At 34.8% G+C, this 13,183-nt stretch overlaps 1 protein-coding gene across 1 annotated transcript in view; it reads left to right on the forward strand.

Annotated features, from left to right (window-relative positions):
• Positions 1 to 13,183, forward strand: part of LOC149806527 (intraflagellar transport protein 74 homolog) — a 99,509-nt gene that overhangs the window by 54,470 nt on the left and 31,856 nt on the right. Inside the window, exons 14-19 of the mRNA XM_089954196.1 lie at positions 2,697 to 2,847; positions 5,355 to 5,434; positions 6,034 to 6,087; positions 7,600 to 7,640; positions 7,996 to 8,052; positions 12,166 to 12,286. Coding sequence (XP_089810322.1) covers positions 2,697 to 2,847; positions 5,355 to 5,434; positions 6,034 to 6,087; positions 7,600 to 7,640; positions 7,996 to 8,052; positions 12,166 to 12,286 — 504 coding nt within the window. The remainder of the gene's footprint in view (positions 1 to 2,696; positions 2,848 to 5,354; positions 5,435 to 6,033; positions 6,088 to 7,599; positions 7,641 to 7,995; positions 8,053 to 12,165; positions 12,287 to 13,183) is intronic.

Raw genomic sequence — 13,183 nt, forward strand, 5'->3', positions numbered from 1 at the left:
TAATGTCGCTGAACCCCGAAGGGTTGCAATTACTTCAACGGATCGCGGAGAACACCACTCCGGTACAAACAAATATGATATCGATAACATCAACGAAGCCAGAATTCAGTGTAAACTTCCCTTCTCCGATTCCAGTAAAGGAAATAGCACTGGCAAAATTGCGAGTATATCACAGTTGGCCTAATATCCGAGCGGAAGCATTTAACGGACAACAACCTAATAACTCGCTGGTTTTTGCATGGACAAATAAACCCGATGGGACCCCAGACTGGAATGAGGTTACAATACCAACTGGGTCATACCAAGTAGAACAAATCAATAAAGAATTTCAACGCAGGATAAAATCGATCACAGGAAAAGAATCAAAAATCGATATTACGGTTCATGAACCGACGTTATCGTCGACGATTGAAATAAGCACACCGGGGTATATGGTTGATATTTATAACAGTTCAATAAGAACCATACTAGGTTGGCCCGAGAATCCACCTAATGAAATCCCCGCAGACTTGCACACGAATGCGCAATCGTATCATGAAATTAATCCCAGTTATCAAGATAAATTGTCTATTATGAAAAACACGTTATTACCCAGTTGGTTTATATTTCAAAACAGGAATGCCATGCAGTGGTATTTTCGGTATGACAAAACTCCTGAATCGATCGTCATATTAACAGTTATTTTAAATGATATCGATAGTTTTTTTATCGAGATTAATCGTAATTACCAATTGCAACTAGAACAACTACGGAAAACAAAAGCACGAAAACACGTTGAGGTGTTAAATCAACTTATATCAGACATGGAATATATTAATGAGCGAATCGTTAAAATAATATCCGATAACAACGATGATAATAAACAAAAATTCCTAACCGAGTATAATATCACAGAAGCCGATTTACCCGATTTCAAGTTTCCAGGATACAACGCGCCAGAACTAAGAAAGTCTCTTATTGATTTTCTCGGTCCATCAACTATCCTCAAACACGATAACGGAGATGGTGGTAGGCATATTGCTCCATACAATGTAAATATCGCATCGGTGATAGCAATCAATCTAGTGTGTGATGTTATCGAAGGGAGTTACCAGGTAGATACCAAGCAATCAAATCAAGCTCAACAGGGGTATATCCTTTATTCATTTTCGCCAACAGCCCCTCCCGGATTCTTAATCGTTGAGAGCCCGATTAATCCGGTCTATATGCGATGCCATAATCGGTTTTTAACAAGAATTAATTTTAGACTTACCGATCAGTCAAATAACCTAATTGATCTACAAGAGGAGGAGTTAGTGATCACTCTATTTGTGAGATCATTGTAAATAGCCCCTTAGCAGCGGGGGGGGGGAAATGACATCGACGCGGTCGTCGCTGTGTTTACCGGACGCTGACGACGCTGGGATCGGCGCGCAGAAAGTATTAATTAAACCAAATGACGATTGGACGACCCACCGACGACGACGTCATTTTTTTTTTACCGGGCGCTGACGACACCGGATCCGCTGAGTGCAGAAAGTATTAATTAAGCAAAATGACGATTGGACAAAATGTCGGATTCGCCCCCCCTGCTGCTGCTTTCAAGTCTATAAAAACAATTAATTATCAAATATGACCACCATTGCTAAAATTAGAAAAATCTTGAACATCTTCACTAAAACTGCTATACAGAATTTGAGTAAATTTTCTAAAAAGCATTCAGGCTTTTAATTCTTGTACAGATGATGCCATTCCACCATTAGATATGGCCATTATTGCTAAAAGAAAATATGACAAACTTTAAGTAAGTTCAACAAAAACCGTTCAAAGTATTCTTGCATGAAGTTCTTTTAAGTTTCTAAAAATGATGCCATTCTGTTGTCAGATTAAAAAAAGATCTTTCATAAGTTCTTCTAAAGAAACTACTTAACAGATTTGACTAAATATGACAAAACCTTCTAGCTTGGATGTCTTTCAGATTTGCACAGATGATTCCATAATTCTAACAAATATGGCAGTCATTACAATAAATTAGAAAAATGTATACACAACTTGTTTTATAAAAGGACAATAAACAGAACTGGACCAAATTTGACACAAAGTGTCATGGTACAGGGGTCTTTCAATATTGGATAAATGATGCTGATGTTCTATCAGACATGGATGATGGTACAAAAACTACAAAACCTTGAAAGAATTGTTTTCATAATAGCATTGCTATCACATTCAGACTACAAAAACAAGGGAACATTAGACAAGTTCACTATTTACCCCTTATATAATACACACTTTGTTGACAGATTATGCCAGTAGTTACATGGCCATCCAGTGAATACACGGTCACAGTATGTTTGCTATATCCTTCATAATATACACTCTGTTGACAGATTATGCCAATAGTTACATGGCCATCCAGTGAGTACATGGTCACAGTATGTTTGTTGTATCCTTTATAATATACACTCTGTTGACAGATTATCCCAGTAGTTACATGGCCATCCACTGAGTACATGGTCACAGTATGTTTGCTGTGTCCATTATAATATACACTCTGTTGACAGATTATGCCAGTAGTTACATGGCCATCCACTGAGTACATGGTCACAGTATGTTTGTTGTATCCTTTATAATATACACTCTTCTGACAGATTATGCCAAAAGTTACTTGGCCATCCAGTGAGTAGATAGTCACAGTATGTTTGCTGTGTCCATTTCAGTACGACTGTATGAGCAACTCCATGAGTTGGAAATGAAGAGGGACAGTTTATTGGAGGAGACCAAATCCACTGTTAGTCCTGCTGAAGAGAGAGAGAAACTGTTGAAACAGGTTAAGGAGGACAACCAAGAGATTGCCAGTATGGAGAGACAGTAAGTCTTACTTTGATCCTTTACCCTTTAGGGCTCTTTTCTATGTGCACATATATGCACTCACATGTGTAGGTATATTTTGTTTTGCATATGTATATGTATCTATAGGTATGCATGTGTGTGTGTGTGTATTTTTGATCTGTAATGTAATATATTATTTTCTGTTTTTATTGATTGCTGATCACATTTTAAATATGTAAACCTACATTGTGGCATGATGTATCTATTCATAACATGTCCTAGGAGACAGCATTGCCATTCACTATAGGTACTAAGATATGGAGCTGATTTGTGTGTGTGTCAAAAAGGTCCATAAATATATGTATAAGCTCACTGTGTATTTCATTATACATTGTATTATAGGACACTGTATTTCATTATACATTGTATTACGGGGCACTGTGTATTTCATTATACATTGTATTATAGGACACACTGTATTACATTATACATTGTATTATAGGACACTGTGTATTTCATTATACATTGTATTATAGGGCACTGTGTATTTCATTATACATTGTATTATAGGACACACTGTATTTCATTATACATTGTATTATAGGACACTGTGTATTTCATTATACATTGTATTATAGGACACTGTGTATTTCATTATACATTGTATTATAGGGCACTGTGTATTTCATTATACATTGTATTATAGGACACACTGTATTTCATTATACATTGTATTATAGGACACTGTGTATTTCATTATACATTGTATTACAGGGCACTGTGTATTTCATTATACATTGTATTATAGGACACACTGTATTACATTATACATTGTATTATAGGACACTGTGTATTTCGTTATACATTGTATTACAGGACACTGTATTTCATTATACATTGTATTATAGGACACTGTATTTCATTATACATTGTATTATAGGACACTGTATTTCATTATACATTGTATTATAGGACACTGTGTATTTCATTATACATTGTATTATAGGGCACTGTGTATTTCATTATACATTGTATTATAGGACACACTGTATTTCATTATACATTGTATTATAGGACACTGTGTATTTCATTATACATTGTATTACAGGGCACTGTGTATTTCATTATACATTGTATTATAGGACACACTGTATTACATTATACATTGTATTATAGGACACTGTGTATTTCGTTATACATTGTATTACAGGACACTGTATTTCATTATACATTGTATTATAGGACACTGTGTATTTCATTATACATTGTATTATAGGACACTGTATTTCATTATACATTGTATTATAGGACACTGTATTTCATTATACATTGTATTATAGGACACTGTGTATTTCATTATACATTGTATTATAGGGCACTGTGTATTTCATTATACATTGTATTATAGGACACACTGTATTTCATTATACATTGTATTATAGGACACTGTGTATTTCATTATACATTGTATTACAGGGCACTGTGTATTTCATTATACATTGTATTATAGGACACACTGTATTACATTATACATTGTATTATAGGACACTGTGTATTTCGTTATACATTGTATTACAGGACACTGTATTTCATTATACATTGTATTATAGGACACTGTGTATTTCATTATACATTGTATTATAGGACACTGTATTTCATTATACATTGTATTATAGGACACTGTGTATTTCATTATACATTGTATTATAGGGCACTGTGTATGTATTTCATTATACATTGTATTATAGGACACTGTATTTCATTATACATTGTATTATAGGACACACTGTATTTCATTGTAAATTGTATTATAGGACACACTGTATTTCATTTTACATTGTATTATAGGACACTGTGTATTTCATTATACATTGTATTATAGGACACACTGTATTTCATTATACAATGTATTATAGGACACTGTATTTCTTTATACATTATATTATAGGACACTGTATTTCATTATACATTGTATTATAGGACACACTGTATTTCATTATACATTGTATTATAGGACACACTGTATTTCATTATACATTGTATTATAGGACACTGTTTCATTATACATTGTATTATACATTGTATTATAGGACACTGTATTTCATTATACATTGTATTATAGGACACTGTATTTCATTATACATTGTATTATAGGACACTGTATTTCATTATACATTATATTATAGGACACTGTATTTCATTATACATTGTATTATAGGACACACTGTATTTCATTTTACATTGTATTATAAGACACTGTGTATTTCATTATACATTGTATTATAAGACACTGTATTTCATTATACATTGTATTATAGGATACTGTATTTCATTATACATTATATTATAGGACACTGTATTTCATTATACATTGTATTATAGAACACTGTGTATTTCATTATACATTGTATTATAGGACACTGTATTTCATTATACATTGTATTATAGGACACACTGTATTTCATTATACATTGTATTATAGGATACTGTATTTCATTATACATTGTATTATAGGTCACTGTATTTCATTATACAATGTATTATAGGACAAATGAATTCAAAGAGAAAATTGAACAGATTCAGGAAGAGGTCAGACAACTGGACATGGATATTGAGGAAAATCAAGGTATATTTTATCGGATAAGGATCTCTCTTGTTTTTTTCTGGTTTCAGCTTTACCAATCATGAATAATACAGTATTACTGATGGAAACCATTTAATTATATAGTTGAGTGTGAATCATAGAAATTTATTGGCAAAACAATTTTCATATCTTTTCTCTATTTGTTTATTTTCACATGTGCAAAATGTATTCTTATTTTTTCACACATTAAAATGTAAGATTTCCCATCATGCCATATGATGCTTGATTGTATGTGCCTACAGAAGTTACAGCAGCAAAAATGAGCACTTAATGAGCAATATCAAATAAATAGAAACTGCCTTGCATTTCAGATATGGAAATTAATTTTTGCTGAAGAAATCTGATTCAGTGCTATTCATGTATACATGAAGTTATTTCCCCTTACTTCCTTGACAACAAGATAAATGGTAAAACTGACATGTAATGGTTGGGAGATTCTTGGGATTGTACTCTTCCAGTACTACATTAGTCTGCTTAATAAAACTATATGCTGTTAGGATACGTAAGCCACAGGTGGGGGGTTAGGGTTGTCACTTCAGATCTTGGCATAAAACAATAATTAAACTATCTCTTGTTTTTAGGAGAAAGAAATCAGAAGTACAAAGAGCTGAAGAAGCGTGAAGAAACTATGGAAGGTACTTGGTTATAAGTAAGGTCCAACGGCAAACAACCCTGATTTGCCATCACATAATAGATCAACAGATCAGGGTCTATGTTTTGGGTTCTAATGATTAGTCCTAACATACTGCACATTATGCATGGCAGATCTGGGTCTATGCAGTTTCCATTTGGACTAAACTTTTACATGAGATAATATCTGTAGGTCACTGCTCTGCTGGCTTAAGTGATTAGAACATCCACCTTAGATGCAGGAGGTTCGAACCCTGGCCAATTCATACCAAGAACTTATAAAAAAAATGGTACTAGCAGCTGTCTTGTTTTGGCACTTAGCATTAAGAGGTTAGTGTTAGAACTGGTTGGCCTAGTGTCAGGATAATGGGTGAGACATCATGCTACATGTCTGCGGCATGATGCCTCAGTGCTAGACATCACTATAAACTGCCACACTGCAGACATCATAACAATATGACTGCAATTGTTTAAGCTATGTTAAAAATATTTTTAAAAAACATATTTTGGTAGGTCGGGTGCATATACTGCTTTCGATATAATACTTAAACATATTTTAATAACACATATTGCCCCTTTTCATCAAATCTCTCATAAAAAATATCTATTAATGGCACACTTTTGTTAACTCCAGCAAGGTATAGACTGTTAAAAGTAGCCTACAAAATCATATTTTGCTTTACATTCATTGATTTACTCTTAGTATGATGAATTTTAACCTCAGAAAATACACCCATATTATAATCTTTTATGTAAAAAAATAAAATCTCATGAAAGTACAACTTTCATGACCTAGTTAAAAACTGCACAAGTTTATTCACATGAATTGGATGTTGATTCAAGCCAAATAAAAAATTCTTAAAATTTTTGAAACAATTTTCTGATTCATTTTCGTAGTATGTTGAATAATTTTCCTATGTGATTATAATAGTTGTAAATTGACTACTATATTCTGAAAAGAAGAAAACTATATGTTTTGTAAATACAGTACTTGTAATTGCTCTTGCACTCATATCAGGACTGTTCCAATAAAATATACTAGGGATGCAGGGAAGGCACTTTTAATGCAGAGTAGTCATCCATAGATACAATTCAGAATTTTATATTATTTTCATATAAACAGTGTAATCTGAGTACCCTGTCATATATTTTTTTTAAAGTGCCTTTCCTGGGTACCATTTATGCTTAAATAGAACAGCCTTCAGACAGTAGGAAAATGAGACAGAGCAGTTATATTTCCACCAGCAGCATTGTCAGCAGCAATGGTTTTGTTAAGGTTTTGGTTCAGGTTTTTAATTTGCTTATATTTCCTAAACTCCTTTATGAATTGTTTTTACTAAAAGGCATAAATCGTTATGAAGCTAGGACACTACTTTCTGCAACACGATTGCTGTTCTGACCATGGGGTCAAGGTTACAGGGTTGAAAGACATTGGCTTAACATGCATGCCCTGGCCTCCATGGTTGTATCTTTTTTTTTTACCAGTTGCCATATAAGTATTATTCATGTATTTTCAGAGTTTCTGAACACTTTTGAAGAAACCAAAGCTCAAGAATTTGTATGTACCTTATCTTTTACTTTACAATTAGAATATTTTTAATTGTCAACTTGATGTTTGGAAAATATGTTGCCATCTGATATTTTGTGAAGAAAACATAGAAACTGTCTCAAGATTTGCAATAATGCTAATATAAATATAAATGCCTGTACAATTTTATTGATGACATTACAGTACAAACTTCTAAGGTTTTGTAACATAATTAATAAATCTTTTGTTAATTATTCTTTTTCATTGATTTTTATTGCAGATTTGCTGAAAATAATTGTATTTCAGATTTCTTGCATTCCATGTCAGGATCTCTACCTTGTATTTAATTCCAAGCCTTATTTGCTATTTTTTTTTCAAACTACAGCAAAGGATCGGAGAACTTGAACAAACTGTTGTCAGTGTCCTTGAGCATATCAGCCGGGTAAGATTTTTTTCTGTTGTTCTAAGATACTAGATACTAGTTTATTTTTGTTGGTGTCATTTTTCATGGTTCTGGGAAAAAATTTGTCAGTCTTCAAATTCTTTAATTTGAGAAGGGCCCTATTCTTTTCACAAAAGAATCACTCTTCATTGTGTCATTATATTGCTGGGTTTTAGCAATTACAAAATCCATGAAAATTGACAAGTAATTTATAGTACATGGGGAAGAGCAAGAAAGTAAAAAAGAACACGAGTAAGATGTAAGGCTCTAGTTCCTGCATATTTAGTGAATATTGTCAAATTGAAGAATGCTTCTTAGTCTGACATTGCCTTTCAGAAATCTAAAATAATGGAATCCAACACTGTTTTATTATGAGTTAATATCAGACTTTGGTTGGGGAATGAAATGAAAAACTGAAAACTATGAAGTAAGTAGAATTAAAAGTGATTTAAATAACTTCATAGAGTGCACCAATTCTTCTAAACTACATCCATCGACTAATGACCCTGACAGTTGCATTAGTAGTTGTCCCCCTGTTAGAAGCCCCCCCCCCCTCTTCTGAAACATGAAAGTGACTTTATTATAGGGGTGTTTTTTGTAAATGGGAATCAGGCAAATATAAGAAATAATAATTATGAAACCCTTTACTAATTTTGGAATTCAGTACTTTCATTAAAAGGTCACATATATGGTATTGAGTCAACATGATGAAAACTTCTATCATTTAAAATAATTATGGATGATAATCAGCATGTTCTCACAACTGTCTCAATAATATTTCAGTTACCATAATCCATCACTGATGGGAAATTTGAACACATTAGTGTAGTTGCAAATATGGGTTTACAAATAGTTTAACAATTACACATTGTCCAAATGTAGCAGCACACCTGCACATGATAGAGTTACAGATATGGGTCTACTTGTGATTTCAGATAAACAGTGTAGACTCTACTGTACCAGCACACTCATACATCATGTAGTTAAGATATGGGTCTACTTGTGATTCATCTGCACAGTGTAGACCCTACTGTACCAGCACACTCATACATCATGTAGTTAAGATATGGGTCTACTTGTGATTCATCTACACAGTGTAGACTCTACTGTACCAGCATACTCATACATCATGTAGTTAAGATATGGGTCTACTTGTGATTCATCTGCACAGTGTAGACCCTACAGTACCAGCACACTCATACATCATGTAGTTAAGATGTGGGTCTACTTGTGATTCATCTGCACAGTGTAGACCCTACAGTACCAGCACACCCATACATCATGTAGTTAAGATATGGGTCTACTTGTGATTCATCTGCACAGTGTAGACCCTACTGTACCAGCACACTCATACATCATGTAGTTAAGATATGGGTCTACTTGTGATTCATCTGCACAGTGTAGACCCTACTGTACCAGCACACTCATACATCATGTAGTTAAGATATGGGTCTACTTGTGATTCATCTACACAGTGTAGACTCTACTGTACCAGCACACTCGTACATCATGTAGTTAAGATGTGGGTCTACTTGTGATTCATCTACACAGTATAGACTCTACTGTACCAGCACACTCGTACATCATGTAGTTAAGATGTGGGTCTACTTGTGATTCATCTACACAGTATAGACTCTACTGTACCAGCACACTTGTACATCATGTAGTTAAGATATGGGTCTACTTGTGATTCATCTGCACAGTGTAGACCCTACTGTACCAGCACACTCGTACATCATGTAGTTAAGATATGGGTCTACTTGTGATTCATCTACACAGTGTAGACTCTACTGTACCAGCACACTCATACATCATGTAGTTAAAATATGGGTCTACTTGTGATTCATCTACACAGTATAGACTCTACTGTACCAGCACACTCGTACATCATGTAGTTAAGATATGGGTCTACTTGTGATTCATCTGCACAGTGTAGACCCTACTGTACCAGCACACTCATACATCATGTAGTTAAGATATGGGTCTACTTGTGATTCATCTACACAGTGTAGACTCTACTGTACCAGCACACTCATACATCATGTAGTTAAAATATGGGTCTACTTGTGATTCATCTACACAGTGTAGACTCTACTGTACCAGCACACTCATACATCATGTAGTTAAAATATGGGTCTCCTTATGATTTCAGATAAACAGTGTAGACCCTACAGTACCAGCACACCCATACATCATGTAGTTAAGATATGGGTCTACTTGTGATTCATATGCACAGTGTAGACCCTACAGTACCAGCACACTCATACATCATGTAGTTAAGATATGGGTCTACTTGTGATTCATCTGCACAGTGTAGACCCTACAGTACCAGCACACTCATACATCATGTAGTTAAGATATGGGTCTACTTGTGATTCATCTGCACAGTGTAGACCCTACTGTACCAGCACACTCATACATCATGTAGTTAAGATATGGGTCTACTTGTGATTCATCTGCACAGTGTAGACCCTACTGTACCAGCACACTTGTACATCATGTAGTTAAGATATGGGTCTCCTTATGATTTCAGATAAACAGTGTAGACCCTACAGTACCAGCACACTCGTACATCATGTAGTTAAGATGTGGGTCTACTTGTGATTCATCTGCACAGTGTAGACCGTACTGTACCAGCACACTCATACATCATGTAGTTAAGGGGCCCCGAGTGGCCGAGTGGTCTAAAGCGCTCTCCGTTACGGATCACTGCCATCTCACCTCTGTCTGCGTGGGTTCGAGTCTCGGATTCGGCTAATGTGGGTATGTGAGAAAGCCTGCCAGTAGCTTCTCATGGGTCGGTGGTTCTTTCCGGGGTTTTCCCGGGTTCTTCCTCCACCATTAATACTGGCCGCCATGTATAGCCAATCGCGTGCTGAAAAATGGCGTTAAGCCCTACAACAACAACAACAACAACATCATGTAGTTAAGATATGGGTCTCCTTATGATTTCAGATAAACAGTGTAGACCCTACAGTACCAGCACACCCATACATCATGTAGTTAAGTTATGGGTGTACTTGTGATTTATATACACAGTGTAGACCCTGCTCTGCCAGTATATCATGTAATGCCAATATGGGTCTACTTCTGATTTCCAATACACATTGTAGAACCTTCTCTCCCAACACATCACGAAGATACAAATATGGGTCTACTTATAATTCATATAAACAGTGTAGACCTTACTCTAGCAGCACACCTGCATATTATGTAGTTGCAGATTTGGGTCTGTCCTGTTTACATTATGGAGAACTTTATACATATATTAAATTGGTTATATATACAGTCCGGTAGATTCAACATATTATGCAACAAAATTTGTTTCAGATATAAAAGAATAGACATTTTGTTTATTTCATTCATGTAAGCAGGTTATGAAAACAATCTTTTTTCATCACTGTTGACTATAACAGTGTTTAATGGTGTAAAGAATAATAAAAAGAATAAAATAGATGTATCATAATTTAACTTAAAGATCACTCCGGTGGCCTAGTGGTTAGAGCGTCCTTCTTGAATGTGGGAGGTAGTGGGTTTGATCCCGGGCCAAGTCATACCAAAGACTTACAAAAATGGTACTAACAGCTGCCTCGCTAGGCGCTCAGCATTAAGAGATTAGTGTTAGGACTGGTTGGCCTTGTGCCAGGATAATGTGACTGGGTGGGATATCATGCTACATGTCTGTGACATGATTCCCCAGTGCTAGACATCACTATAAACTGCCACACTGCAGACATCATAGTGATATGACTGAAAAATTGTTAAAGCTTCATTAAAAATCCAAATCACACATCACACACATTTAACTTAAAGAACAACAAAATTTCTTTTTGTTCCTAACATACACTCAGATGCAGGATGTTGCAAATTCGAACCCTGGCCGAGTTATACCAAACACTTAAAAATGCGGTACTAGCAGTTGTCTTGCTTGGTGCTCAGCATTAAGAGGTAAGTGTTATGACACATTGTGTCAGGATAATGTGGCTGGGTGGGACATGATGCCACATGTCTGAAGCATGATGCTCCACTGCTAGACATCACTGCCACATGGTAGACCCCCACACACTCACACCACACACACACCTAACATAGCCTACTTTTCTTTATCATCAGAACATGGGGAGATTTCAGAACTTGCCTACACCCCAAGAGCTTGTATCCATGAAGGAAGATCTGGCTTTCAAAGAGGTAGAGATGAAAAAATCTGAATATACAACAGTGGGTCTGGCATCAGGTAAACAAGATACACTTTGAATTCATTTAATCTAATTGATATCAGTTTTTGTTTTTATTATTTTGTGAAACCATCATCTTCATTCATATATTCATTCACATATTTGGTATAGAGTACTTCCACAGAAAGCTCATTGTTTGTTGGATATCTACTGTATTTGCCAGCCTATAAGACGATACTTTTTTACCAGAAAATTATAGCTTTGTCTTATACTCCAAATAATTCTCCAAGAGTACGAAATATAATGTGCAAAAAATATTTCATTTTGGAGAAGAGATTATGTATGAATAAATATAGGATCCCACAGTGAGTATTTTAAATAATTAGATGATCGTCAGTATTAAAAATTAACTTTGATCAGATGTAATTGCACCAAAGCAGCATGCACCAGCAATGTACATTGTTTGTAATATACATCTTTTAATTTGATTATATATATTAGCATTAGAATTTACTAGTTAGAAGATGAATAACCATGAAAAAGAAATATTCCATCACAATTTTCATCTTGCACCTAATGATCAAAAAATCCACATGCCCCATTGAGAGAGAGAGACAGACAGACAGATGTCTTCACGATTGTAAATCTGTATTGTTCACTTACCTGATGACTGATTTTACTTGTATACAAGTGCAGTACCATATTCCATTATCAATTAATACCACTAGTTAAGTAATTCCTTCTAATTTTTGTTTCCACTTCCATTATTAAAAGAATCATATGGCTTTGTAGTGGTATTTATATGCTAATTAAATATGCTATGGATGTATTCACTCATTCCAAGATAACAACTGTTTGAGTTCAAGATTCTGCAGACCAGATCAGATTAGTGAGGCTACCAAAAGAGAAATGAGGCAACCCGTGGTTATTATGAATACCGTACCATATAGTTAAAG

Source organism: Sinohyriopsis cumingii, chromosome 1 (assembly GCF_028554795.1).
Source record: "Sinohyriopsis cumingii isolate HCF-2022 chromosome 1, ASM2855479v2, whole genome shotgun sequence".
NCBI classification, from domain to species: Eukaryota; Metazoa; Mollusca; class Bivalvia; order Unionida; family Unionidae; genus Sinohyriopsis; species Sinohyriopsis cumingii.